At 40.6% G+C, this 27,816-nt stretch overlaps 1 protein-coding gene across 1 annotated transcript in view; it reads right to left on the reverse strand.

Annotated features, from left to right (window-relative positions):
- myo1d (myosin 1D) overlaps positions 1–27,816 on the reverse strand; it is a 195,779-nt gene that overhangs the window by 89,930 nt on the left and 78,033 nt on the right. Inside the window, exons 14-16 of the mRNA XM_041815097.1 lie at positions 27,382–27,514; positions 24,963–25,129; positions 12,489–12,696 (exon numbers count right to left, since the gene is read on the reverse strand). Of these exons, the coding sequence (XP_041671031.1) occupies positions 12,489–12,696; positions 24,963–25,129; positions 27,382–27,514 (508 nt within the window). The remainder of the gene's footprint in view (positions 1–12,488; positions 12,697–24,962; positions 25,130–27,381; positions 27,515–27,816) is intronic.

Genomic DNA, 27,816 nt, shown 5'->3' on the forward strand with positions numbered 1-27,816 from the left:
GTGTTCAAACAGATCTCTAACGCTACAGTCTAATTAGGAAGGACAGGACTGAGGCTATAATTGAATGGCTCTGAATGGCCCATCCATCAATTAGATGGGAGTGGACTGAATAGATCGGAGGAATATTGCCACCGGTCAGCAGGAAGAGCTTAAAGTTACACACATCATTCAAACATGTATGAAGGACAGACAATAACATCAAAGCAGGAGAACAGAAGAGCTGAAACCAGCAATAATTTCCATTGTATGTCACTCCAATATGTTTAGCATGATAAATCGATGTCTTGTTTTGTCTACAACCCAAATTTACTCAGTTTACAGTGATAGAAAGGGAATTAAAGTGTATATTCACATTAGAGAAGCCTGGATGGGATAATATAAATATTTTTGATATAAAAATGTTCTGTAGTGAGAAATGCATAATCAAAATGGTGATAAACTTAACATCAATCCATCCATTTTCTGTTTGTTAATCCAGGGTTGGGTCACACTGGCAGCGGGCTGAGCAAGTCAACCCAGGCATCCCTCTCCCCAGCAACCTTTTTGAGCTCTTCCTCTGGATTCCAAGGCATTCCCAGGCCAGATGAGGTATATAATCCCTCCAGCGAGTCCTGGTTCTACCCTGGGGGCTCCAGTCAGAGGTGCCCCCAGAAGGAATCCACTGGAAGGCATCCTAGTCAGACACCTGGACCACCTTAACTGGCTCCTTTGGACATGAAGGAACAGCAGGTCTACTCTAAGCTCCATCTGGATATCCGAGCTTCTCTAACTGAGGAGGGTGATCTCAGTCTTTGAGTCATTACCCAGACTTCATTACCATAGGTGAGGGTTGGAATGAAGATTGACTAGTAAATTGAGAGCTTTGCCTTCCAGCTCAGCTCCCTCTCCCGGTCTGGTACAACGCCTGCAGCACTGCTGATACTGTACCAATCAGCCTGTCAATCTCAAAGTCCATTCTACCCTAACATACTTGAACACCTTCACCTGAGGCAGAGACTCACTCCCCACCTAATTCATTGTTTCCCAGCAGAGAACCATGTCCTCAGACTTGGAGGTGCTGGCCCCATTACAACTGCTTCACATAAACTGCTCCAGTGCCTGCTGGAGATCCCCATCAGAAGAAGCTAACAGGACTACATCATCTGCAAAAAGCAGACATGAAATTCTGAGCTCACCGAACCAAAAATACTCCTCTCCCTGACTGAGCCTTGAGATCCTGACCATGAAAATCACAAACAGAATTGGAGAAAAGAGGCAGCCCTGGTGGGGACCAACACGCCAGCACCCTGGCACAGTGGATAGAACCAGAAACAGGGATGAGAAAGAAGGAAATGACATGCAATGAAAGAGCCAAAGACCGGACTTGGACCCTGGCTGATTGCATGGGATGCGACCTAACTACTAGGCAATCTGGGCCCCACTGTGTTGTATTTTGGAGATCTCTGCATGTTCTTCCTTCTTTTTGGGTCGATCTTCTCTTAATAAATGGCAGTTTTTCCAGTAGCCTCTGCCAAAAACAGAGCAGGCGGGTATTTTGAACAGAGCAGAGCTGAGTGGCAAGTACCAGAGACAGACCAGAGCACATGCAATGGAATTTGCTCCACAGTTCATTTTGTATGTGGATCGTTGAGTATGTAAAATTTGAGGCTCACTATTCTTTATAAATTTCTTAGCTATAAGACGCTGAATGCTATGGTGTATTTAACCCTGTTTCTTTGTGGAGCAATTTGGGCTCCATGCTGAAAATACTTAACCTTGCAAAGCAGATGGATTGGCCAGATGTCATGTCTGTCATTGGGCAAATCTTATTTTGTGCATAACAGAACACAGTTCAGGACAGGAGAAGAACAAGACGGTAGCTACAGCGGGGTTTAGTTGTACTGAAAGCCATTAGCAATGGCTGCCATTAGTGAGGTGATAAGCTCGGATGTAGCTGTAGCAGCAGTTTAATCAGAAATGGACTACATTTCTTTAGCAGGGAGCCACATAGAAACCTTTACTTGGTGGCGATGGCCCCAACTGGCTTCCACATGAATTTTATTTACCCAGAAACTCTGCTATTTCCACACTACAGCGGCATTAGACTGGTGAGCTCAGGTTACTAACAGAGCTGCGCATGTCTACTGCCTCATTTTGTCTTGTCGCTCTGGTTGGCCAGTCATGAATGAGATGGACAAGGCGTTCGTCCAATCACCTTGTGATAATTTTTTGAAAAGTCCTGCCGTTTCCCAGATGAAAGTGAAATACATCCATGCAATGGATATTTGAAACAGTCAATGTGGCACATCAGGTAAAAAATACTATGTAAATAAATGATGTGACTTGGGGTTGTTCTTAAATACAACTCTCTAAAACGAGTTCTCAACCTTTTCAGCCTGCGATCCTCAAAATAAAGATGCCAGGGACTGGGGACCCCCACTCTACCTGAAGGTGGCTGAACACAGCCATGGGAATTCAAGAATAGTCATGTGCAGACAAGGCCGCCCATAAGGGGGGGATAAATGGGAGAACTTTCTGGTGTCCAGCCAAACTGGAGGTCCATGGAGGTCAGCAAAATCATGACCCATTTTAAAGTTAAGTTCCATATTTTATATTTAACCTGATAAAATAACCACTCTTATCAAAGAAACAAATATTTTTTCAATCATTTGTGTAGTAAATAGCCTTCTTAAAAATGTAAATTCCTTCTGTTGTAAAAAAAAATAAATAAATAAAATGGGTTAAAAATCGCTAAAATGGGTTAATAATGGCAAAGAAATGTGGAAAAAGTGGTGAAATTGGATTTTAAAAGTATCAGAAATTGGTTAGAAGTGGCAACACTTAAATAAATATGGCAAAAATGGGCATAAATAGTGGTAAAAAGGAGTTAGAAATGGCTTTAAGTTGGCAAAAACGTGTGAAATTTGGTAAAATGGGATAAATAATTGATATAAACTGGCAAAAAAGTGTAAACTGAGAGAGAGAAAATATGCAGATATTGGCAGAAATTGGTTCAACTAGCAAATATGGGCGTATCAGATAGTGAAATGTGGGTAAAACGGGAAAAAATGGGTGTGAAAAGTGGTAAAAAGGGGTTAATAGTGGCAATAATGGGTCAACAGAGGCAACGTTAGGCTTAGGTGGTGAGAATTGGTTTAGAAGTGGCAAAAACAGGCAGAAAAAAGTGGTGGAAAGGAAAAAAGTGGTGGGTTGAAATTGGTCTTAAGTGGCAACAGTGTAATTTAAAAAATATTCTTAGTTTTATATGGGGAATCTGGGGAACCCCTCTCAGGGTCTCGCAACCCCCAAGAGGGTCCCAACCCCAAGGTTCAGAACCACTGCTCTAAAATACTAGTGCAAGCTACCATCTCTATCTGATGTAATCTTTACATTAATAAGTAGAATGTTTTGATTATTTTTGGGGACATTTAGCTCTTTCTCTCATTTTCCATGCCTTTTTTATGACTGAAAATTTGCACTGATTTTCAGGCTTTGGATCCCTAATTGTTCTAAATCTTCAAAGCAAAATTTAAAAATGTTCCAATGCAACAAAGACTTCAGATTGGACTCCAGAAAGAAGGATTCCATGGTCAGCATCCTTAAACCTTTCTCCAACAGTCATAACATTTTACTTTTTTAGTGTGTTTTTGTGTCTGTGGGTTTATAAGGAAAATAAATCAGTTGAATCACTTTGGCGGTGAGCCACATCAGTTTCCATGGAGAGAAATATGAAGGTTATACACTTTCAGAGTTAATCTTGCTGAAACTTTTGTGCACTGTGTTATTTTAAGACTTTAGCTTTAATTAGAACCTCATGTAACTTTAGAAAGATGTTATGAAACGTAGCTTTTCTTTGGAAATTCACTGAACGCATTGAAACACCTCATAAAGTGTGCCCACAAAATGCTTTCTACCATGAAAGAGAAGCACTTGAGTCAAAAAAAAAAAGAAAATGTCAGCGTTTTCTTTAAAAAAAGAGAAAAAAGCATCAATCTAAACTCAAGAAGTGTGTTTAACTATTTAAAATCTATCTGTATGATTGAAACATAAACCTATCCATCCTTCTTTATCCTCCTGCATTGCTCTTACATATGAGGTTTTGCAGAAGTGATTGCCTCTGATGAAACACTCTGCAGGTTGAGGAGGGATCGAAGGATTAGAGATCATGTTTCTGCTGAGGTTGAGCAACAGACGGATCAGTTCTGGACAGGCAAGCACTGAAGAGGCAGAGCTAGTAAGAATCCTGTTATTCACAAGAGGGCTGCACATATAGATTATTACATTTCCATGTCCATCATACTCGAAAACCTAAGAGGTCATCCATTCCTGCACAATCAATTGTCCTATGCAATTTAAATAAGAAAATGAGGCTTTTGATTCTCATCACATGAAGCTTTAACCCTCCTGTGGCTGAGGTGTGAAAGCTGACTACCCAAGACACAACACCCCACGTCTGATAGACCCACGGCTGCACAGAGACCATGTAAAGCTTTGGAAAGCAATTAAGGCGGCGGCTCTGAATACACGAGGGGGGAGTCTCCCCTTCCTGTCATCATCGCTGCTCTGACAAGCGCAGACACTTAATGTGATGTGGATGGCTGAGCTTGGATTTATGAAATATTCATTTTCACCGCACAGAGGAGGTGGGGGTGGCCTATGTTTAATTTATAACATCTGTATTTATGTTCAATTGTGTGCTTTTTTCCCAGTTGCTATTCTTTAAGTGGTAATTATTTGATTGCTTTGTAAAGGGGACTGTAGACGGAGGATTGCACGCCGGAGGATGCAGAGCAATCACTGGTAAGGCTGGAGTGCAATGAAATCATGTCAAGAACAGGAAGGCTGGCTGTAGGAGCACAAAAGAGTGATTTTGTACAAAGAACATGCTACGAGGCCTGTTGAAACAAGCCTGAAAGGAGTAACCACCCCCCCCCCCCCCCCCAGCATGGATTTAGAGGGAGCTGCATGAAAGAAGATTCATTTATGAAGTAAAAAGCACCTGTGCTAGATAGCTCTAATCATCCACTTCAGAGTGAGTTTGAGCTTTTGCCCTCAGGCCGTCGTTTCAGCTGGGTGTCTGTGAGGAAATAAAGCGACTCCAGGTCTCATTTATTCATTATATACTAAATACCAATTAGCCCTCAGGTTGGTCTTCTTGCACTTTCATGGCACATCTGCACACCTTAACTCGGCACAGTGCATTACTTCATAGAAATGTCCCTTCCTGCAGCATTTTAATTTTGCTAGTATTGTTAGTATTCTATTTATGTTTGACTTCAAGGTGTGTCTTTTTTAATCAGGTTTTAAAAAAAAGCAACCAGAAATTAATTAAAGCCCAAAATATGCAACACGTCCACTTTGATTTTAGAGCAAAGCAGGCAGAAGGTTGCAAATACTAAGTAGATGTGGCAACCGTAAGATTGAAGGGCTGAGTATAGAGGAGGATTAGTGATTTTGGAAGGTGCTTCCTCTCATCCTCTTGCTCTAAACCCCTTCCTCTAGATACTTGCCCTCATCGCAGCAGGTTATGAGAGGTTATGGCTATTTAAAGGGGTTAAATGAGCTGCTACATTCGTGTGTTTCTCAAATGGTTGTATTTTCAGAGTTGCGATCAGTGTGCACCTGATTCAAGCTGTATGAAAACTACGGATGCTAGCAGGTGTTATTTTCCAAAAACTAAGGATGCACAACACTGGATTTAGCTAATAACTGATAGGACAACATTTGCAAGTTCATTTAAGCTGATATCGATAACAATACCAATATATAAATGTAGTTCAGCCCTTAAAACACACTTTAGAGTTTAAGAATAGACAAAGAAAAGACTTCTGCTGAAACTGATGCCATGCAGGTTATACTGTGCATTCCTACCCATAACAAAGGCTGTGTTTATATCTTATCATGTAGCATGGTTCCATATTGTATCATCCATCTTCTTATGTTGGGCCAGGTCAAGTTGGTAGCAGGCCAAGCAACCCAACCCAGACAACCCCCTCCCCAGCGACACTTTCCAACTCCTTCTGAGGAATCCTAAAGCATTCCCAGACCAGATGAGATATAAAATCTCTCCAGTGTATTCTCAGTTGGCGCCGGGGTCTTCTTCCAGCCAGGCATGCCTGGAAAACCTCCAAAGGGAGGCACCCAGGAGGCATCATGATCAGGTGCCCAAACCACCTTAACCGGCTCCTTTCGATGCGTAGGAGCAGCAGCTCTACTGCTAGCTCCCTCTGGATTTCTGAACTTCTCACTCTATCACTGAGTCTGAGCCCAGCCACCCTCCGGAGAAAGCTCATTTCAGCTGCTTGTATCTACGATCTCATTCTTTCGGTCATTACCCAGAGTTCATGACCATAAAATCAAGAGCTTTGCCTTTCTGCTCAGTCCCCTCTTCACCACAACAGTCCAGCACAACATCTGCAAAACACTGCAAGACCCCGAGACACTTGAACTCCTTCACCTGAGGCAGAGACTCCCTCCCCACCCAGAGGAAGAAATGCACTGTTTTTCAGCAGAGATCCATGGCCTTGGACTTGCTGATTCTGACTCTCATCCTGACTACTTCACACTCTGCTGCACACTTTCCCAATGCCTGCTGGAGCTCCCCAGCTTAGCAAGCCAATAGAACTACATCATCTGCAAACAGCAGCGATGGAATTCTGTATCATATTGTGTCATATTGTGTTGTATCATGCACTATGGAGAATATGAAGTTATGTCATACTGTGTAGCATGCTTGGCCACTTGATCCAAAATTGTGCTAAAACAACTCTGCCCATTTATTTAGCCAAAAACTGCAAAAATCATGATCCTTTGTCAGACTGCTGCATTACAGAGTGCCAAAGCAGACCACATAACCAATCTGGCACTCTAAAATTTTCCCCCTAGTTAAACACAAAGAAAGGGACACAGGCTGCAAGTGCTGCGGTAACACTTGATTTTCCCCATGGAGATCAATAAAGGATGATAGACATCATAGACCCAAATATTAAATCATAGCCAGCCTCAAGTAGATTTGTTTTTAAAGCTTTGTATCTTGTCTGGTTTAAGTCATGCAGAATTTAATCTTAGCCTCAGAGGACAGCTGTGCTGTTGCACTCCTCTGGCTTGTGAGTTTGCATATTTAACACTCCTTCACTGCAAAACGGCTCATGAGCTTCCACTGATTTACAGGATTTAAACCCAGCAAAGTGTAAGCACTCAGTCCAAATCAAGGTAGTTAGCAATGTCTGGATATTTGACTGGTGGGTCATCAAGGCTGAATTCAGTTAAAAACTTCTAACTTACATAGATTTATCATTTGTGATAAACATTTCCATCCATTTTTATTTGTTTCAGACTAAAACTGAGTTATTTCTAAATCCTTTTAGAGTCATTTTGATTTCCCTATCATTTTTCCAGTTCCTCCTTTTAAAATCATATTAAAGATTTTCTTTCAGTACATTTCAGAAATGCCAGGTCACTCAATAAAACAAACCCGTAAAAGATGGCATCTGCAACCCAGCATGCTTTACATACTCCGTTATATCTTGTTGTATCATATTATATAATGACGGAGATCACTGATTTTATTGATATTAGGGATAAACTTTACTGTCTCCTGAGGGAAATTTAGAACTTAAGGTTATGATAATAAAAAAATCAAATCAATTGCTTTTTCATTAGGAATGCACTGCATTTAACTCAAACGCATGGACCTTCTTGGGATATTTTAAACAAGCAGGGCACAAACGAGAGGGATTGCATTTCTCAATGAATTGCAAAATGTTTAAAACTGTAATCACTGCGATAAGCAGATTGAACTATATTGCACATACCCATTGTGCAAAATGGCAATACACCTGAAATGAAAATAAAAGAAAGCACATAATGATGATTTAACCCAGTAAAAACCAAAACAGGTTGAGAGGTGCAATTACAATTAAAATGAGATACTAATGAAAATTAGATGAGTAAGTTGAAATCAGGTATAGGCACGGCAACTTTTTTCCATGGTTAAGAGTGAAATGCAGCGTCTGAATTCAGGGTTGTTGCTCCTCAAATGTAAACTTACATTACTCTTTTGTCTTTTCCTTTCTTACATTGCCACATGACTGACTGAAAAAATGAAACATCTCTCATGAGCAAATGTCAGACTTTTTGAGACATTTTACAGTCCTGAATTTTATAAACTGACAACTCTTTAAGGATCTGCAAGGCTCATAAAAAGAAGGCAAACTCTTGATAATTAAGTCATTAGTTGCCTTGGTTTGTAATGTTTCTGACATGTGTGAACTCAGGAAATCAAGAAAAAGCATTTTCTCAGACTTTTTAAGTTGTTTTGACTTAAAGGAAGCTTCTTGTAAATATTTGTAACTGAAACAAATTTCTTTGATTCAGTTTTTCTCCATTTTTCACCCCCCTTGAAAGGAAGCAGACTGCAGTTTCAGATAAATTCAGTCTGGTGGCAGAAAATCTGCAGGAGGCCACTCGACCTGCCTTGAGGAAGTGAGCCGATCACAGATTGTGTTTATTTTTGTTTGATGGGGCACATTGGGTATTATTATAAATCCACAAGGCAAACAGAGTGAGAAGTCGCATGTCTGAGCCTCTGACAGTCCTGGCGCTGTGGTCTCGACTGGCATAAGGCGGCGTGGTGTGCCAGGTGCTGATAAGGGGATTTCTTGGCGCAGTAGATCAGACTGGGGCTCGGATGTTTGTGTAACAGCCTGGTAGATACAAGAGTCAATTCTGCTGTCACACCACTATTTGATTGTGTGTGTCAGTGTGTGCATACATTTCATGTGTGGAGCATATAAAGCACGGCCGGCCTTCACATTGATGGAGGGGATGATTAAATACTGCTGCACTGACACCTCGGCCGAGCTGTGATGTTTGTTTTGGTGCAAGTCCTCTGGGCTTTCCCTTCGTTATCAAAGTCTGCTTATCCTGCAAGATACAAGATAAGACTCTCCGCAGGGAGCAGAGGAAGAACGGCCGTCTGGTGTGTCTGTGGGAACTGCCCACAAAGGGTCACGCAGATCAATACGGAGGTCAGCCAATCAATCCACAACAGGAGTCAATTTGGCCGGAGAACCGTTTCATGTCTGGGAGTGGGGAGATACTCCCTGGGAAAGGTAGACACAAAACAACAAGGTGTGCAGGAATTTGACAACATGGCTGCGATTAAAGTTGTTCCAATACAGATATCAATAACAGAAGCCCTCAGAAAAAAACACGAAAGGGTTATGGTGAATGTGCCGCCAGCCTGATACAAAGTGAGTTATTTCTCCTTCTCCAAAAAAAGGAAAATCTTCACAGTGTTTATATTTTTCTGACACTTTCAACCACTATACATGAAGCTAGGAATGAAGAAGCTGTAAAGTGTAACCCCGTTTTAGGCTAGCAAAATTACAGTAAATATGGTATATAGAATTTCTGCACCAAAATGTCTAAAATTGCCCATTTCTATGTTACATGTATATAAATACATTTTGATTGAAGTCTTACAAAATCTTAAATATTTCCTATAGTTTTCAGTTTCAGTTATTAATTTTAAGTTACAATGAGACATCTTTTTATGGGGGCTGCCTTAGGTTATAATTTCAATCAGCCAAACTCACCTCTGTAAGATGGAAACCCCCATTCTGCATTACCAGAAAGTTAAGACCAGCACTGCTGAGCACTGCCCCCTTCTCAATACTATTTCTTCTGAAATGAGAACTCTCATAAGGCAAACTGACCAAACAGAAAACATCTGTTTTGTTTTTAATTCTTAAATTTCTCATGATGAAGAAGAAATGCACTGAAAAAAGGCACTTACACGTTCTGCTGAAGTGGTCCCAGAATGTGCATGTGCTCTAGCGTCACTTCCAGTGCAAATATGCATTCTGGGGCCGCTTCCAGCATGAATCGGAAGTGCCTTTTTTAAGTGCATTTCTCTCTCATTATGAGAGATTTATGAATGAAAACAAATTGTCAGTTTTGAGTCCTCAATTCAAAACAAGAGCCTTCTTTTCAATATGGTAAATTACTGTGTTGTTTAAAAGCACTTTAATGATGAAATGAGGGAGAAAAGCTGTTAAAGAGACACTGCTAGCCTCTTAGCTTACTAGTTTGCCCCATTTATTCTTATTGCCAGGAGCCTCACTGCACACAGTATGTAGGGATACCAGGCTTGATAAGAGAGCCATGAAAATGATAAAGGGACTGTTGTTTGCAAAAGAACCAGGCAAGCAAGTTCAGAAATCAGGTCATCGTTGAAAATGTTTTGTTGTGTGACCTAAAGAGAGGTCAATTTGCATGTGAATGCAAAATGTTAAGGAGGAACTATATTACCCAAACAGCTCTGTGAGACTAGCTCAGCTTGTTGATGTTTGTAAAAGCTTGTAAATTTTATCAATCCTTGTCCTGTCACATGTTTTTGGACTGTTTTCTTAGGTTTAATCCAGAACATACAGATGTAAATGAAGACAACATTTCATAGAGGACATCACACCAACAGTCAAACATGATGGTGGTAGTGTGATGGTCTGGAGCTGCTTTTTTGCATCAGAACTTGGACCACTTGCCATAATTGATGGAACCATGAATTCTGCTCTCTACCAGAAAATCCTGATGGAGTACGTCCAACCATAGGTTTATAACCTCAAGCTTAAGCACACTAGAAGCAGAACAATGAAACACAACAGCAAGTCCACCACTGAATGACTTAAAATGAAGGTTTTAGAGTGACCTAGTCAAAGTCCAGACTTAAATCTGATTGAGATGCTGTGGCATGAATTTAAACGGACCGTTAATGCAGGAAAACCCTCCACTGTGGCTGAATTAAAAATTCTGCAAACAAGAGTGGGCTAAATCCATCCACAGTGATCTAAAAGACTTCAGGGTTTTTAATGCAAGACTGCACAACAATAAGAGCAATCAAACCACATTCTCACAGGTTTAGTGTTACACATCAAACACTCAAGACTGTATTGGGTAGAGAGAGTGGTCCTATAATTCTCATGTAATGACAAGATGGGGGGAAATGTTTGATTGTCACTCACATGGCTCCCAGGTGCAGGATATTGTCCCTTAAGTGCTCAGATGATGAATGCAGAGTGTGCACAATCACTTCCTGTCAGTCAGAGATTACACTTGAAGCATCCAGAAGATTTGCATAAAGCAATCTCTGACAGCCAAACCGAGTTGCACACCACATTTACAAATCTCCACAGATCTACAGATTACAGATCTCCATCTATCAAAGCCACAGTGTTCGCTTTGTACACAGATCTGACATGTGTACGCATGAGCACCACAATCAAGTATACATTCCTGCATGAAAGTGTCAACAAAATGACATATGACTGGTTCACCAGGAGCTAAGATTTGCTGTCAGATCAGCACTGACATCAAATCTTTAAAAATGTCTAGCTAAATGGAATTAATGATGGACTGGTTAAAGACTAATTAGGCCTAAACAGGAGTCAGTATTTTTCTTGGATAATGTTTTCTGCAAGTTGTTTATCTGAAGCATTGTTAACTGCTGCCTGTCTTGGTCAGAGCACTCTAAGTATTGAGATCCAGAATCCAGCACTGATTTGAACGGTTATAAACGGTTCAGGACAGCTGTATGATGGAAAGATGTTGAGGCATTCTACAGCAGAAGTTTGAAATCATCGGAAAAGATGGAAATCTAATGCAAATCTGTAGTTATTTCTGAAGCATTAAGATCTAACAAAGATGGATTATTTCTTTATATTATTATATGTTTGCCCTGAAGCTAACAACCTACATTAATATGCCTTTTATGTAATTGTCTCCCTCATGTTTGATGTTCTATCATTTAACCAAGCACTGCTGTTGCTACTTTACCATCACAAACATGTTCTGGACTAATGACAAACCCTCATAAATCCTTGAACATCTCACATTATAAGTCTGAGAAACACTTATCTGTGAACTTTAAGAAAGCCGTGTATGAGAGGAGAAAGAGACATTCACCCTGAGAGTTGTCAGAGACTAATGCCAATAATACTAGATCAGATTAGCTTAAAAAGACCTCAGAGCTCATATAACTTGTGTGAAAATGAGTCTCAAAGGTTATTCATATGCAGAACAGCTGCTGAATTTCAATGAGAATGAAACTCGGGCCTTGAAACCAGAACATCCTCAAGTTCTAATATAACTCTTGTCGAATAATAGCTTTTGATTAGTGGCACTTAGAGGTATTCACGATGACAAATGTTCACAAATAGGAGCTCTTTCACCATTATCAAATACTGAAAAATAGATTTGCCTGGTTTGGCGAATTGGTTTAAGTTCAAGGCAAAATTAAGAAGAGGAAAACGTGACTCAGAGAAGAAAGAAATGTAATCAAAAGCAGCAGGGGGCTTCCAAATAGCTTTGCTGCTCACACCAGGAAGGGAAAGTATTATAGGCAGTACATTTTATGTGGTTTTAGTGCGATAATCTAGCAATAATGTGCAGTTTAAAGCTGCCACAGCTACATCTTAGCTCAAAATCTGTAATGAGATGGTCAGTCTCACCTTCTGGAGGAAGAGTACAATCCTCTGGACCATCTCTGCCCGCTGCTCCTCCAGGCTGAAGAGGGTTCGTGGAGTACGGATGAAGACTTTGGTTTTACCATACGCCGTGTCGTGGTCAAATCCACAGCCCTGCATGAGCCTCTTCACAGCATCCTTGTCTGATGGAAGGTCATGGTTTGGCCATGTGAACTCTGAGATCATCTTGTATCTGCAAAAAGGATAAATAGAGTGGGAAATACATCAGGATATGGCCAAATGAAGAGTAAATAGAGAAAGAATAAGCCTGCAAACTTGCAAGAAGCAGCTTGAAGCAATAAAAGGATTCATGTGAATACTAGCAATATGTTTTTCAAGGGGCAACTGCATGACAAAACTATGTCTTAAAAATCTACTGCAAGAACATTTTGAGAATATGTTTGATTGTTTGAAAAATGCTTAATGCTTGAACTTTCCAGGGGAATTAAAAAAAACTTTCTGTGCACTTTTTTCATGAGGAATGAACAATGCACATTTACAGGGAATAAGTGTGCATTGCTATTGAAAAAAGCACAGTAAAAGCATGATAAAAGTGTCTCAAGCTGCAGAATGCACACAGTATCGTTACCTTGAGGTCTTATATCATCATGAAGGATCTAAACAAACTCAGAACAACCTGGTTGTCATAAGCCTCTGCAACTTATATGATTGTCAGACCTTGAAAGAAGAGTGGTGGTTATCGTTACAATATGGTATAAGGTCACTGCAACCTCACAACATATATCTCACAGCATAAATCCTTATCAGGTTATCCTTTCGTCGGGATTGAAATTAAGGTTGCTTTCACATTAGGCCCAGTTGTTTCGAACCGCGCCGCGGTGCGATTCCTCCCCCTCCCCCTTGCTTTCACACTAGCAATATCGAACCGTGCCTTGGCGCACTTGCATATTTACTCAGTCTGAAACAGCAGGTGGCGGTATGCACGTAGCTGGTTTACAACCCCGCAAAGGAGGAGAAAGAAGAAGAAGCTACAATGGCAAACACTGGGGTCATGACCTGAGCGAAGACTGTTTTTGTTTCCCAGCAAAAAGTCCCTCCTGCAGCCATGGATGATTAAAATCACTTTTTAAGATGCCAGCAACTTCGCTCTTCGTATCTGCACATCTATGTGCAGCTCAGAGGATTAAATGGGCTCACGCTGTGCAGATACAGCGGTTTTTGAGGTGACAAGAGACTTTTATTGCCTTTGCACCTCCTCTCACTGACTCCAACTTGTGTTCATCTGTAAAGTGAGTCATAGCAGACCGTTTGCTTGCTGGATTCTGATGATTTCCGCTTTTTATTGAGGAAAAATGTGAATAAATTGCCGCGCTGTTGAAAGAAGTTTAGTTTTTACGATGACATCATAAAGCTGATAGACGTTCTGTCCCGTATCCGGGCGCGGTTGCATTCACATCTCATCCAAACCGTGCCAGAGTCCACTTGAATTGCGCCTGAGACCACCTCCCCAAGTGGTCCCGGGCCCGCTGCCCGGGTGCGGTGCATTCACACTACCAAAACGAACTGGACTTTGGGCTCTAGTGCACTCGTATCCGGGTGGGGGGCCCCTAGTGTGAAAGTCACCTAACAGATCGTTGAGCTCAGAGACTTTAAGCGTGGTGCTATGATGGATGTCATCTTTGCAGTAAGACTGTGAAATATAATCCCTGCTGGATATTTCACATTCAACTGTTAGTGATTCTATTTGAAAGTGGAAGCGTTTAGGAACAACAGAAACTCTGTCACAAGTGGAAAACCATAAAAAAAATCAGGCAGCTGGGTCACATGGTGCGTGAAAGCCGCTTTTCAAACTTCAACTAGCATTACTGTCAGCACAAAAACGGTTTGGTGGGAGCTTCATAGAATGGGTTGACACAGCCAAGCAGCTGCATGCAAGCCACACATCACCAAGTCTAATGCCAAGCATCAGATTGAAAGGTATAAAACATTTATACTGGACTGTGGAGCAGTGGAAACGAGTTCTGTGGGATGATGAATCAGGCTTCTCTGTGTGGCAGTCATATGGGTAAATCTGGGTCCAGTGGATGCCAGGAGAACAATGTCTGACTACATTGTGCCAACTGTGAAGTTTGGTGGAGATGGGATAATGGTATGGGGCTATTTTTCAGGGTTTGGGCTCAGCCCCTCATCTCCAGTGAAGGCCAATCTTAATGTTTCAGCATACCAAGACATTTTGTACAATGCTTTGCTCCCAACTTAGTGGCAACAGTTTGGACAAGGCCCTTTTACATTCCAACATGACTGTGCCCCAGTGCACAAAGCAAGGACTATAAAGACATGGTTTGATGAGTTTGGTGTGGAAGAACTTGACTGCCCTGCACAGAACCCTGACCTCAACCCACTGTGCACCTTTGCAATGAACTAGAATGGAGATTGCAAGCCAGGCCTTCTCGTCCAACATCAGTGCCTGACCTCATAAATGCTCTACAGAATGAATGGGTGCAACTTCCAAAATCTTGTGGACAGCCTTCCAAGAATGGTGGAGTTTGCATATGTTTTAGATACCTTTGAATGAAATTCAGCGTTTTAACTGTGGCGCAATCTTAACCTTTCTAGCTGCAAAGTACCCCCACTTTAGAAACTGAGTGAATACTACCATGCTTCAAAGATAAACTTAAAAGGTTAACATAGTAAATATTGTATGTGCAGAGCATCATCATGTTAAAGTTCAGTTCATGACCTCACTGCACCAAAAAGCAGCTTCACAGAGCTGCTAGCATGGCTGTTATTACTCCTTTATAGGGTTTTATTGCTTTTATGAGGTTCATTCAGAAAGAGCAGCACAGACATTTTCAGTGACTGAATTTTAATCTTTTACTCCCACTTTAACTCGTAAATATCCGTCTTTCATTATGCTTTATTGCTGTGTTTTTTATTGCTTTTTTAAATAGTATTCTTTTTCATTGTTCTGTAAATGCCTTTAAATTGCATCAGTGTATGAAATGAGCTGTACAAATAAAGCTGCCTTGCTTTGCCTTGCATAACTTTAAATCAAGACTTTAGAAGTGAATAATTGATGTCTTCTGTGTGCTGGTTTAATATGACTTTCAGTCATTTCCTTTGGATCATATTAAATCTAAGAAGAAAAACTGGCCCACGGTACATGTATAGGGCTGTATCTTTCTATCTGAGCCAGCATGAAACTTAACAGCACGCTACCATGGAAATCATATCAGCTAATACATGAGAAAGGAAATTAATCATTGTGTAGAGCTCCTGGAGCCTGATGCAGGGTAAAAGAGGGTTAAATTATTCTCATAAGAGGCAGAGCTTTTAATCAGTGGAGTTTTTGCACCTTCACAGCAAGTATTTTAAGGCCCTGTATTTCTTTTCTTAATCATCAGCATGATTTTTACAAAGCCTATTAAAATGTTTGTAGCATCAAGACTAAATCTCATCACAAGCATGGTGAAAGTTGGATCCAAACAAGTCTAGTGTGTGGCCAGCCTAAGGGATGTATTTAACTCTTTCTGTGTGCTTTGTGAACCAGACCAGTGGTTCCCAGTTAATGGATCGAGACCCAAAAGTGGGCCATGAAGCCATTGTCAGTGGGTTGTGTAGGTGTACCTGGTACAATTGTAGAATAATTTAAAGCAGTTTTTTGAATTGTGACATGTTTTTTTTTTATCTGCTGACATCCAAAACCTTTTCCTTTAACCCTTCAAGTCTTAAGCTTTTCTTTTAAACCATTTTGTCTCTCCTGGACTTATCATCTTAAAAGGCTTGTAAAACATTAACCATGTGGTGCACAGTCAAGCTCTAAACATCCTTTTCTTCAGGACGACCTGGGCTTTAACAATGTGCTGCAGTAATGTCACTTGAATGTTACAAGGCAATGGGGCTTTAGAAACAAAAGACAAATCTAAACAACTAAAACTCAAAGATTTTCATGTGCGGCACACAGAAGACAATAATGACTTTTTCCCACAAGCTTGTTCTTCTATCATTTGGTGATGAAAACGTGACAAAAAAAATATGTCAAATATTCACATATTTACAAAAAAGAAAATTTTCCTTGAGAAGTTCCTGTCTGCACTGACACAGAGGGCCACATCACGGGCTCTCTGTCTCTCTCTGTCTCTCTCTCTCCATTATGAGGCCGTCTCCATTGTGATCTCAGTAGTTAGTGCAGTGCAGCTTTACAAACCACGACGCAACAATAGAATGGCCCGCCATTGGTTGCCCAGGCCTGTCACAAAGCATTGTGGCACACAAATGGCTGCTAGCATTAGCCACTAGTGCCAGAAACGATCAAAAACAGATTAAAAATGGAAAAAAGGCATCCAATACTGGAGTCGCTCGTGCGGATTTAACCTCTAAAGATCCTTGAAAGTCACTCAAGTCCCAGGCTCACTAGAAAAGCTTCCATAAGGGCTACGCAGGCATGGATAGCATCATTAGAATGGCAAACGACAGGCTGGAAGATGAAAAAAAAAAGCGAGAAGCTATGATTTAAGGTACAAAAATTCTTGGACTTTTTATAACCCATTTCTACTCTTGACATATGCAACAATTTCAGTCTCAATTAATCTGATTGACAGCAATGTTAATTTTGATGACTAAAACTATGACTAAAAATGTTTGTTGACAGCCTTTTTTTTCCATGACAAAAACTAGACTAAGACTAACAAAAATAGATCTGTGATGACTAAAACTAAAATGTAATTTAGTTTTTGTCGGACATTCAAAATCCGTGATATTTCTCCACTGTGGGCAAATCCGTCAACAAAACAACGTAGCTGAGCTATTCTGCTCCTCAGCTGTAAAAAGCAGGGACCCCAGGTTTGGCAGGGTGCCAGATTTAGGTAAGAAAATAAATGCTTGACTGAAAGTAAAGACTAAAATGTGAGGACTTTTTATGAATAAAACTAGCTGAAAATGGTTTGAGTTTTCGTTGACTAAAACTAGACTAAAACTGAAAAGGGTAGAAATGACTAAAATGTGACTAAAACTAAAATGTATTTCATTTAAAGACTAAAACTAAGACTAAAATTAAAAATGGCTGCCAAAATTAACACTGATTGACAGAACATTTCAAGAAATTTTAAATGGAGTTTATTTTGGGTCCTGGGGCTAGAGCAGCTGAGAAAGACTGAACTAAACCGTTGTCCTTGTGTAGCCTTGTCTGAAGATGACTGAACAAATCAGCTGTAGGAACGAGGTGCTAGCAAAAGCAAGGTTTAGATTTACTGCAAGCCAGTAAACAATCATGACAGGTGAAGAAATTAGCTCAGATGTAGTTATAGTGGCTGTTTTACCCTCACAGCACAGCATTTCTTCATTGAAAGAAGAGCAAAGAACCACACTGAGAGCTTTTATCGGTGAAAAGATGTTTTTGTTCTGGTAACAAGCAGCTTGGCAAGGATCTGACAGAGCAGACAGTGGGCCGTCATTACCATACCACTGTTCCACTGAGCTCCAAAGTAAATGTTTAGCTCTAGGAAAGTTGGCTAACTTAAGCAACACTAGGGTCAAGTAGCTGCTATTTTGCAATTACATTTCTTCTTGTATCACTCTGTTATAAACATATAGCACAGTTTTTGTGTATTTCTGCTGTTCTGACATTGAAGATCACTCTCCAGGAGGAGTAAGAGCATAGAGGATGACATGAGTAAAAGCTGCTAAAACATCATGATGAAAGTTTATTAATAGTCCCCAATGATCCTTGGAGAAAAGCCTTAAATTCACATAAATCCTAAAATAATACAGATTATTTGGCTATTTGGAGTCATCTCTCTGTCTTTGAGGATTTGAACAGACTGTATCCCCCCCGTGTCACTTCACAGCCGACCCACTGGCGAGGCCGTGATGTAATACCAAGACTAAATACATCACAGAGAGGGGGATTGGAGTGACATTGGAGTCGGATTTCTTTTTAGCGTGTTATGCAAAAGACTCATTATCTAATCCTCCGTCCAACATGACGGTTTACGTGAGGGCAGTGTGCAAATGTGACAGCTGGGGAATAAGGACGAAGCCGCAACAAGTGTGTGTTTACTATCTGTTTATGTGAACGTGTCAGTGGCCGTGAAGACGAGAAAATCCTCCAATCACATCAAATTACAGGATGATGTATGGTGACTGAGAGGCTTGTACAAGAAAGAGTATCATGAAAGGAAGAAATTAGGAGCAGCCGTAGATTTCATCTGTTACACAATGGGCATCTTATGTGTGGAGGGACAATTTAAGAGCAAAGCATTCTGGGTCTTCTCTGATGTGAGCAAGATTGCGCATCAACACTGGGGTTGTAGCATGGCTTGTTTTCTGCAGGGAAACATGAAGTGACGTTTGAGACTCCAAGGACTCACATCTGTCCGCTGATATTTTAGAAAGTGTGGCCCTGATCTGACAGAAAACAGCTTTGACTCTCTTTTTCCTTCTGTCTCTTTTTGTTACAAGCCAAGAAAGAAAAAAACACTTCTATAGAAGGCAATGACATAAGCTGAAATGGGTTCAAGAAGTGCAGTTCAACGTTATATGAACATTGGCTTTAAGAGACACCAGATATTAGAAATCCCACAGCATAAAATTGAACTATAAAGTATTTGGCCACACCTGTAAATTATTAAATTCAGGTTTTACAATCAGACCTGTTGCCACAGGTGTTAAAAATTAAACCCCTAGTCATGCAGTCTCCATTTGCAGACATTTGTGATCCTAAATGTGTTGTTCCGAAGAGCTCAGTAACTTCAAGCTTGGTACTGTGATGGATGCTACCTTTGCAATAAGACGGATTGTGGAATTTCATCCCTGCTGGATATTCCACAGTCAGCTGTAAGTGATATTAGAAAATGGAAGCATTTAGGAACAACAGCAACTCAGCCATAAAGTGGAACACCCTATAAAAATTACAGAGTTGGGTTGATGACTCCTGAGGTGCATGGGGCGTGAAACTCTAGAACGCCCTGCTGATTCCAAAGCTAAAGAGTTCTGAACTTCCACAGGCCTCAATGTAAGCACTAAAACTGTGCAGCAGGAGCTTCATGGAACGAGTTTCCATGGCTGAGAGCTGCATGCAAGCCTCACATCAACCAGTCCAGCGTCAAGTATCAGATTGAGTGGTATAAAGCACACCGACACTGGGCTGTGAATGAGTGGAAATGTGTTCTGTAGGGTGGTGAATCACACTTCTCTGTGTGGCAGTTAGATGGGTGAGTTCAGAACATTGCCTACCTGATTGCATTGTGCCAACTGTGAAGTTTGGTGGAGGAGGGATAATGATATGAGGCTGTTTTTCAGGATTTTGGCTCGGCCACTCTTAATGCTTCAGCATACCAAGAAATTTTGGACAATGCTATGCTTCCAGCTGTGTGGCAGCAGTTTGAGGAAGGCCCTTTTCTGTTCCAACATGACGGTACCCCAGTGCACAAAGCAAAGGACTATAAAGACATAGTCTGACAAGTTTGGAAGAAGTTGCCTGGTCCGCCATGAGCCCTGAACTCAACCCCATCCAGCAGCTTTGGGATGAACTGGAATGGAGATTGCAAGCCAGATTTTCTTGTCCAACATCAGTGCATGACCTCATAAGTGCATTACAGGATGAATGGGCACAAATTCCCACAAAACACTCCAATGTCCCGTGGAAAGCCTTGCAGGAAGAGTGGAAAAGATCTGTTATAGCTGCAAAAGGGGGGACAACTTTATATTAAAGTACATAGATTTGAAAACAATGTCATAAGAGACCCTGTGGGTGTAATAGTTAGGCACCCAAAGACTTCTGTCCACATAAATCTGCCAGCCCCAAAAGCCTACCATAGATACAGGCCCTTATTGTTGATCTCCTGTATACTTCTAATCTGCTTCCCCTTTAAAAATGTTTTATCAGTATTTTCCAGAACCTCTGGAGACAGCTGAAATAACTGGCACCATTACAGTTGTAATTTATTACTGCAGTTGTATGCAACATGACATTTTCTTCCTCATCATTTATCAAATAAAACAAAAATTAAGAAGGAAATTACTTTATTTAGTTTTTAAAGCTCCTGTGAGGTAAATCGGAGTATGTGTTGATTCTAGCACCCTGCTGTGGACAAAGTTGTTCTTATCTCTCTGATGATCTTCAACAAGTGCACAAAATGTCTTCTTGCAAAAAATGTCATCCCCCTTTCTTTAATAGTCAAACATATCACTGACTGTGAATCTTTGTCATGGAAAATGCAAAAAGATGCCATATCTGCATTATGGAAAATCATCTTATCTCACATAATTTCAGGCATTAATATTAACTAAACAGTAATATCAATGTCATCGCTGATGATCGTCCTTGTTTTTGTGGATCATATAGACAACTTTTAGCAGCTTAAGAGTGTTCTGTCACCATGAAATGAAGTCTGACCAGATTTTCCAACCTCTACTTTAGCTTGAGAAGCTGACCAAAAGATGGATGGATTCACTGAGACGTAACCCCCTTGAAACTGCAAATTTTGGATTTTACAAAAGTTTCTTTGGTTTAAAATCTCCTTAAAGAAAGTAAAAGTAAACTGAGGGAAAAATATACAAAATATTAGCCAAAAATGTTGAAATGTCTTCATCTTTAAAATAGATATTGTTGTGAGCTTCTGAAATCCATTATCAGCACTCTGCTTGCGGGCAAATTAGAGCCAATTTGGATAAACAAACATGTCTGGTGTTGGAGCTTCAGTATGAATAAAACATGAGTTATTAGCACAGGTCACTGACTGGTAGCTGTTTGCTGATTTTCTACATGAAAACTGTAATTCTCTCAGCAATTTTAATGTTTTACTACAACGCCTGTGTTTTGTAATTACAACCGCTGTGTTTTTAATCAGGGTCAGAGGAGAGGATGTTATTGTTGTAAAAATAACTAACCTGGTGTAAAAACACAAAGATGACAGTAATGAAGGAGTTACTGAGAACGGCTGCAGGAGACGAAGCTCAATAAAGGATAGATTACATGAAAGTTGATGAGAGTTACACAACAAACATTTACACCCTGCAGTCGGGACTTGTCTTATCATATCCCATCAGTGCTGTCCAGTGTGAAGCAACAGGGTTCAAGTTAGTCCAGAATACAATTACATAAATGTGGCATTTGTTTAACTCAGTGGCTTCTACCCAGGGTTTAAAACCATAGCATGTAAATAAGATCCAACCACTCCACTGCTCAATTTCTGTGTTTAATTCAGGACTCTGGTGCTTTACTGGTGGTTAGTAAATACACTTCATGGAGTTTTTATAAGCAGAGATCTGGCTTTAAAACTAGAAGTAAGTGTCTGAGATAGTTCGCAGGTCTGTAATAATTTGGAAATGTCTAGTGGGACCACATTGTTTTTGGCAGTTGCAGGATTAAGAGGAGGAACTATGTTAAGGGGGCATTTTGTCGACAGAACCTGCAATACAATACAAGGACTTCATTTATCCCCGAAGGGAAATTCAATCGTCTGGGAGTCTCATCTGTTTACTTTAGAATTATACAGTCTAATTGCTGATGGTATGAAAGATTTTCTAAATCTTTCTGTCCTGCAGCGCAGGGATAGGAGCTGTCCACCACTGTTGTTTCTTTGCTCATTGAGGGAGATATGAAGTGGATGATCCATGTTTCTCAGAATGGCCTCCACCTTGCTCTCTCCACCTCATCCTCCAATGAGTTCAATTTGATTCTGACCACAGAGCCAGCTTTTTTTAAACCAGTTTGTTCAGACGCCTTGCATCCTTGTGTTTTACACTGCCTCCCCAGCAGACTGCAGCATAAAACAGAACACTTGCCACCACAGACTGATAAAACATCTGCAGAATCTTACTGCAGATGTCTATAGATTGGAGTCTTCTGAGGCAAAAGAGGCGGCTCTGCCCCTTTTTGTAGATGAAGTCTATGTTTTTAGACCACTCCAACTTATTATCCAGGTGTACACCTAAATATTTATATGGTGTCACCACCTCGATGTCCACACCACAAGTGTTCACTGGCTGAAGTGGGGGTTTGGATCTGCGGAAATCTATGATCATTTCCTTTGTCTTTGAGGTGTTGAGTAGCAGGCAGTTTTTGTGACTCCAGTCACTGAAGGCACTTATCAATCATGGTGGCAGTCATGACAAGAAACCAGCCGTAAAACTATTTTTTCTTTTTAATTTCCTGCCTTTACAACTACTGGAAATATTCAAGGTTGTGTAAGTACTTAACTAAAAATAGATACAGCATAGAGTAGTCTTTTATGTCACTATACACATTCCAGTGCAAAAAGTCAACATGTTGTACCTTTAAATTAGACCTTAAAATAAAGATTTAGCCCTTTAATCATTGGTTCTGAACAGATTTAGTCTGAGGACCCACCACCACCTCCTTACTGGTCCCTAAAGGAAAGTGTTGCACATTGAAACTTAGATGGAACAAAAAACAAGGTTTCGAAAAGAGATAGGACAAAACAATTACGTTTTAAAATTGTATCATAACAGAAAAAACTGAAACCCTGGGAGGAAATGCATAGATCTGACATACTCAGTTTCCTGTAATAACAGTTAAATTGAGGTTGTTTTCTGGAGAGCTAGAAAAATAACCCCAACAGAATGGAAAAAGCAAACCAACCAAAACGTACCCATTATAAAGGCAAAACAGAGTGAAATGAAAAAATAAGGATAAGGATTCACCACGGAGCCCAATGTAGAAAGACCCAGGGCTGGAAGGGGCGGCCGGCTAGGTCAAGCTCAACACATGTCCACACGTGTGTCGTTTAACAGCCAAGGTCACACTCAGCATGACTCTTGTCCAGGTCTTTTTAACTCTGGTAATACGCCAGGGCACTGCCAGCAGTTTTGGGCCCTTGCGACATCAACAGGATGACCAGGGCCTTGTTGTAACCCCACTATCTGCCCCGATCGTACCCTGGTAGGGTTTGGTATCGTTAGGGTTTGAGTTAGTATAGTTTCACCCCCACTCTTAAACTAATGAGCAAACAACCAGTTCATGCTCTGCTGAAATAAAAAAAATACAGGCCAACACGAATGACTTTCATTCTAGATGGTGTTTGTGCCTTTCATTTGGAGTGGCAGGCATGTCAGGTGGTACGGTACCAAAAAAGCACCAAAATCTATGTTGAGGATTCGGTTGGAAAAGTTGGCACTGGTGTCGCGCTGGTACTGGATTTCAGTACTTATCCCTATATCCTAGGCTGTGCTTACTTGCCACATCCACCCCTCGCTCTACCCTTAAGGTTTGGACTTTTTCAACAATTTGTTTCCCCATGCCCCTGATAATATGCAAGGACATCCAGAGCATGATTGGGGTTGCGTCAATCCTCCTTATTTGATGGTGTCTTCAGGCAGGCTTATTCCCCATTTCACACATTAATTCAGCCTCAATTTTTGGCCCAAGCATATCTAAAAGTTCTTCACAGTACCGTTGTCCAACTGGGGTTTACATTCACCATAAACTTTTTTTCCAGGCGTTCTTTTCTGGCCCACTGGAGGCAGCTCTGCAACTTGGTTTTAGGTCCCAATCTAAGAACTACTGCTTTAAATCAAAAAGCTAACATGATTCTACAATGAATCAAACACTGAAATACTCCTTTAATATTGGAAAGTTCTAAATAAAAGCAATACAGTTAATTCATCAATTGTAGACACAAACAAAAACAATAAATATCATCCCTAAAAAGCTTCAATTCACTGGATTTGATGTTTTCCTGACAGTAAGAACTCTAATTTGCTGTCAAAATAACAAGTTTCCATAAATTCAGTTAGTTACAACTTTGGCCTTCTAAATCTATTTTTATATGTTTTATTGATAAATCTGTGATTTGCATTAGTTTCTGGGTTGATTTTGAGGAAAGAGTTTGATCTGTAAATAATTTAATGGTTTATGATAATGTCTCTTTGCTTTGGAGATAATCCACTGTACGGTTGGATTAGCACTCTAATCCAGTTGGCTGTGATCATATCTGTGTGTGGCAGTGAGATTTACAAACACCTGCATCTGTATGATTGCTCTGTAACTCATACTGGGCCAATTTGTGTTGTGAAACATTGCATTTTTTATGAAATAGAAGCAAAATTGATCAGTCAAATGGCTTTTTTAACTTTTAAAAAATGGTCAAATGTGCCTTCAATGTGGACATTTTCTGCTGTCATCCAAAATACATGAAAATAATTTAATCTTTTTAGGTTTTAGACTTTTACTTCAGATACAAACAGAGGTGTTATGAGTGAAATGTCTGATTCACATTGCTCTCATTGCTGTCTTTGTACTGCTGTATAACTCAAACTCTTCTATACTCTTCCATAGTATGTTGTCTCAATGCCAGCAAAACTTGGAACAAAACTCCTTAATGTGATAAGAAGGATCAGATTGAGAACTGGGTTGCCTCACAATGACAGACCCAGATTAAGGTTTTATACTTTTAGGGTATCCTATCGGAAAAATACTCATGAACGGACTATTACATAACCCATTGGAATACGTTTTTTTAAAGTAGCTGTTGTTACCTCTGTAGGAAGCGAGGGTACGTCTGTCTGTAGGCGAAGCCGGCCCGTCGCACTCTGACGTTCTCCAGCAGACCGAGGTACTCCACCTGATGTTTGCAGCGCTCCTGCTCGAACAGCAGAGGAGACTTCACATCGTTGGGTTTGATGCAGCGAACGTAGTACGGCTCCTGCAGAGAGGAACAGTGTGTTAATGACTGCTGAACATGAATCTAATCTGCACAAACCTGCTATGGATTGATAGAATTTGCTGTGGCCTCAGCCTTTCTCCAGGTATTGTAAAGTGAAACCTTTGAGGACATTAGTGACATCCCTAACCTTCAGGTTGTCACTGCAGACTTGTAAACAGGGAGGAAATACACCAATTCATATTCTACTTGGCAAGGTACCTGTCGAAATACACAGAAGTCCTAAGAAGACAAATATTTGCAGATTTAATTTGTTTATTTTTTGTATAATTAATAAATTCTGCCTGTTTTATTACTTCTTTTGTTGTTATCACGGGCTAAAAAAGTTCATGTCATGGATAAAAGGAGACTTTTCTGGCAATCTAGAAGAGTGGTCTCCAAAATGGTTGGTGGGACCCCTTAAAGGGTTGCGAGACACTCAGTGGGGGGCTATGTGATGCCTTAAAAAAATGGATCATTTTAAAATGACTTCAAATAATACACTTTACCCATTATTTTAAAATATATACATAAAATGGGGTCAGATCTATGCAGAATGAAAGATATGTCTGAGAATACATTTGTTCTTATGTGTTTGGAAAGCCTAAGGCAAACATGCATGGCTGCTTTAACCACCTCCAGGGACTGTGGGGGTCTCCAGTCTCTGGCACCATTATTTCAGGGGTCACAGCCTGAAAAGTTTGGGTACCACTTATCTGACATGTCATGCTGCCATTGTCAATAATAATGAGGCAAGTTTGGTCTGTTTGTTTGCTTCATTTATTGCTTTTGTAACTAAGAATCACTGTCAGGATCCCAAAAAAACAACCAAAGAATATTTTTTCTTGTAGGAAAAGGAGTAAATAAAATGTATGGATGCATGTTTGCTTAAGGCTGGACAACATATAAGTGGAGTTTAATTTTATATTAGACAAGCCAAGATAAGTTGTTCAAGGAATAATGTGTAACTCTTGCATGATGAAAACAAATAAAAATGGTAAGAGGGCCGTTGCTTTGATACAACCAAAGTGAGAGGTGTGAGAGTTTAGTGACTTCTGCTTTTTGCAGATGATGTGGTTCTGTCGGCTACTTCAGAAGGTGATCTCCATCAGGCATTGGGGCGGTGTGTTGCTGAGATTGCTGCAGCAGGAATGAGGGTCAGCTCCTACAAATCCAAGGCCATGGGTCTCTGACGGAAAATGGTGTACTGCTCTGGTGGGTGGGGTGTAAGATGTTATCCCAGGAGAAGAAGTCCAAGTAGCTCAGGGTCTTGTCTACGGTACAAACATTGTACCAAACTGTCATGGGAAAAAGGGAGCCGAGCCAGAAGGCAAAGCTTTCGATTTACTGGTTGATCTTTGTTCCTACACTCACCCATGGTCAATAGCTTTGGGAAATGGCTGAAAGAATGAGATCACGGACAGTAGCTTTGCTCAGCCTTGGGGATAGGGTGAGGAGCTCAGTCATTCAAGGAGAGCTCGGACTGGAGCTGTTGCTTCTTCACATTGAAAGTAGTATGTTGAGGTGGCTGGTGCACCAGAACTCGCTAGAGGGATTGTACATTTATCCCACCTGGACTGGGAACTCTTTAAAAGTGCCGCTGGGGAAAGGAAATATAGGCTGACTTGATTTGTCTGCTGTAGCTGCAGGCTGGCACCGGATAAGCAGAAGAAAATGGGTACATGGGTTTGTTTTGTCTGAAAGACAGAAATACATCCTGGCAGCACCCCTAATATCTCTGTCACAGCTCTTCTTCCCCTACTGGTCATTGCACAGAAATGCATTACACTAAAATGCATAGCCAAGACTCCAAAAAGAAAAAGGAAATGCATGGCAGCCATGATCCATGCGCACAGTAAACAGCAAGTATATTGCTGGTGTAACAGTGCCTGGAATAAACCTCAAGTTGTGCTTTATAAGTAGCTGGATAATAACTAAGTCTGTGTTTGTGTTTTATCATTCTATTTAGCACATTTTCAAAATGCATTCTTCTTCCCTGTTTGATGCCCGGGGTAGCTGTGTGGGATGGTCCTGAAAGTCGACAGTTTAAAAGGGTAAAACAGCACAAAAGCAGAAAATTCAGTACAAACTTGAAGAGCCCGGCTTCATACGAGGGCACAAACAGCTTTAAAGTGATGTGAAGTGTTAGAAAACCCTCTTTCAGAATTTTGAAGTTGGCTGAATGGCATTTGGACTTCTCTACAGCCCTGCATAGAAGGCTTTTCAAAACTTTTTTTCCAGCTCAAAGTCCTCACCTTGCTGGCCAGGTTCTCAACCAGCGAGATCATGGAGTTTTTGAAGAGCGTTGCAGCCGTCAGCGGGCGTTTGGTGACCTCAGTGATGCTCAGTTTACCCTCAGGCCACATTCCCTTCAGCACTGGGTTAGAACTGGACAGGAAAAAAGAAGAAAAGTTAAATAACAACGCTGTGTTGGTCCTTCAAGCACATCAAGTGCTATCATAAGTATCATCACAGAGGTTCATTCTTGGTATCTGAATGACTCCTACATTGTAAAATTTAAATTTAATTGAAAATCAGAACAATAAAATGGTGCTTCCTTTAAACTATTAGCACCCTTGTTCAAACATTTTTGGCTACAGTCCAGATTACATCCTGTTGACCCGTATAAAGAGCCTTATAAAAGGAACATTAGACAGGTCAGGAATTACTAGACCTCACATTTATATTCA

This window comes from Cheilinus undulatus, linkage group 20 (assembly GCF_018320785.1).
Source record: "Cheilinus undulatus linkage group 20, ASM1832078v1, whole genome shotgun sequence".
Taxonomy (NCBI): Eukaryota; Metazoa; Chordata; class Actinopteri; order Labriformes; family Labridae; genus Cheilinus; species Cheilinus undulatus.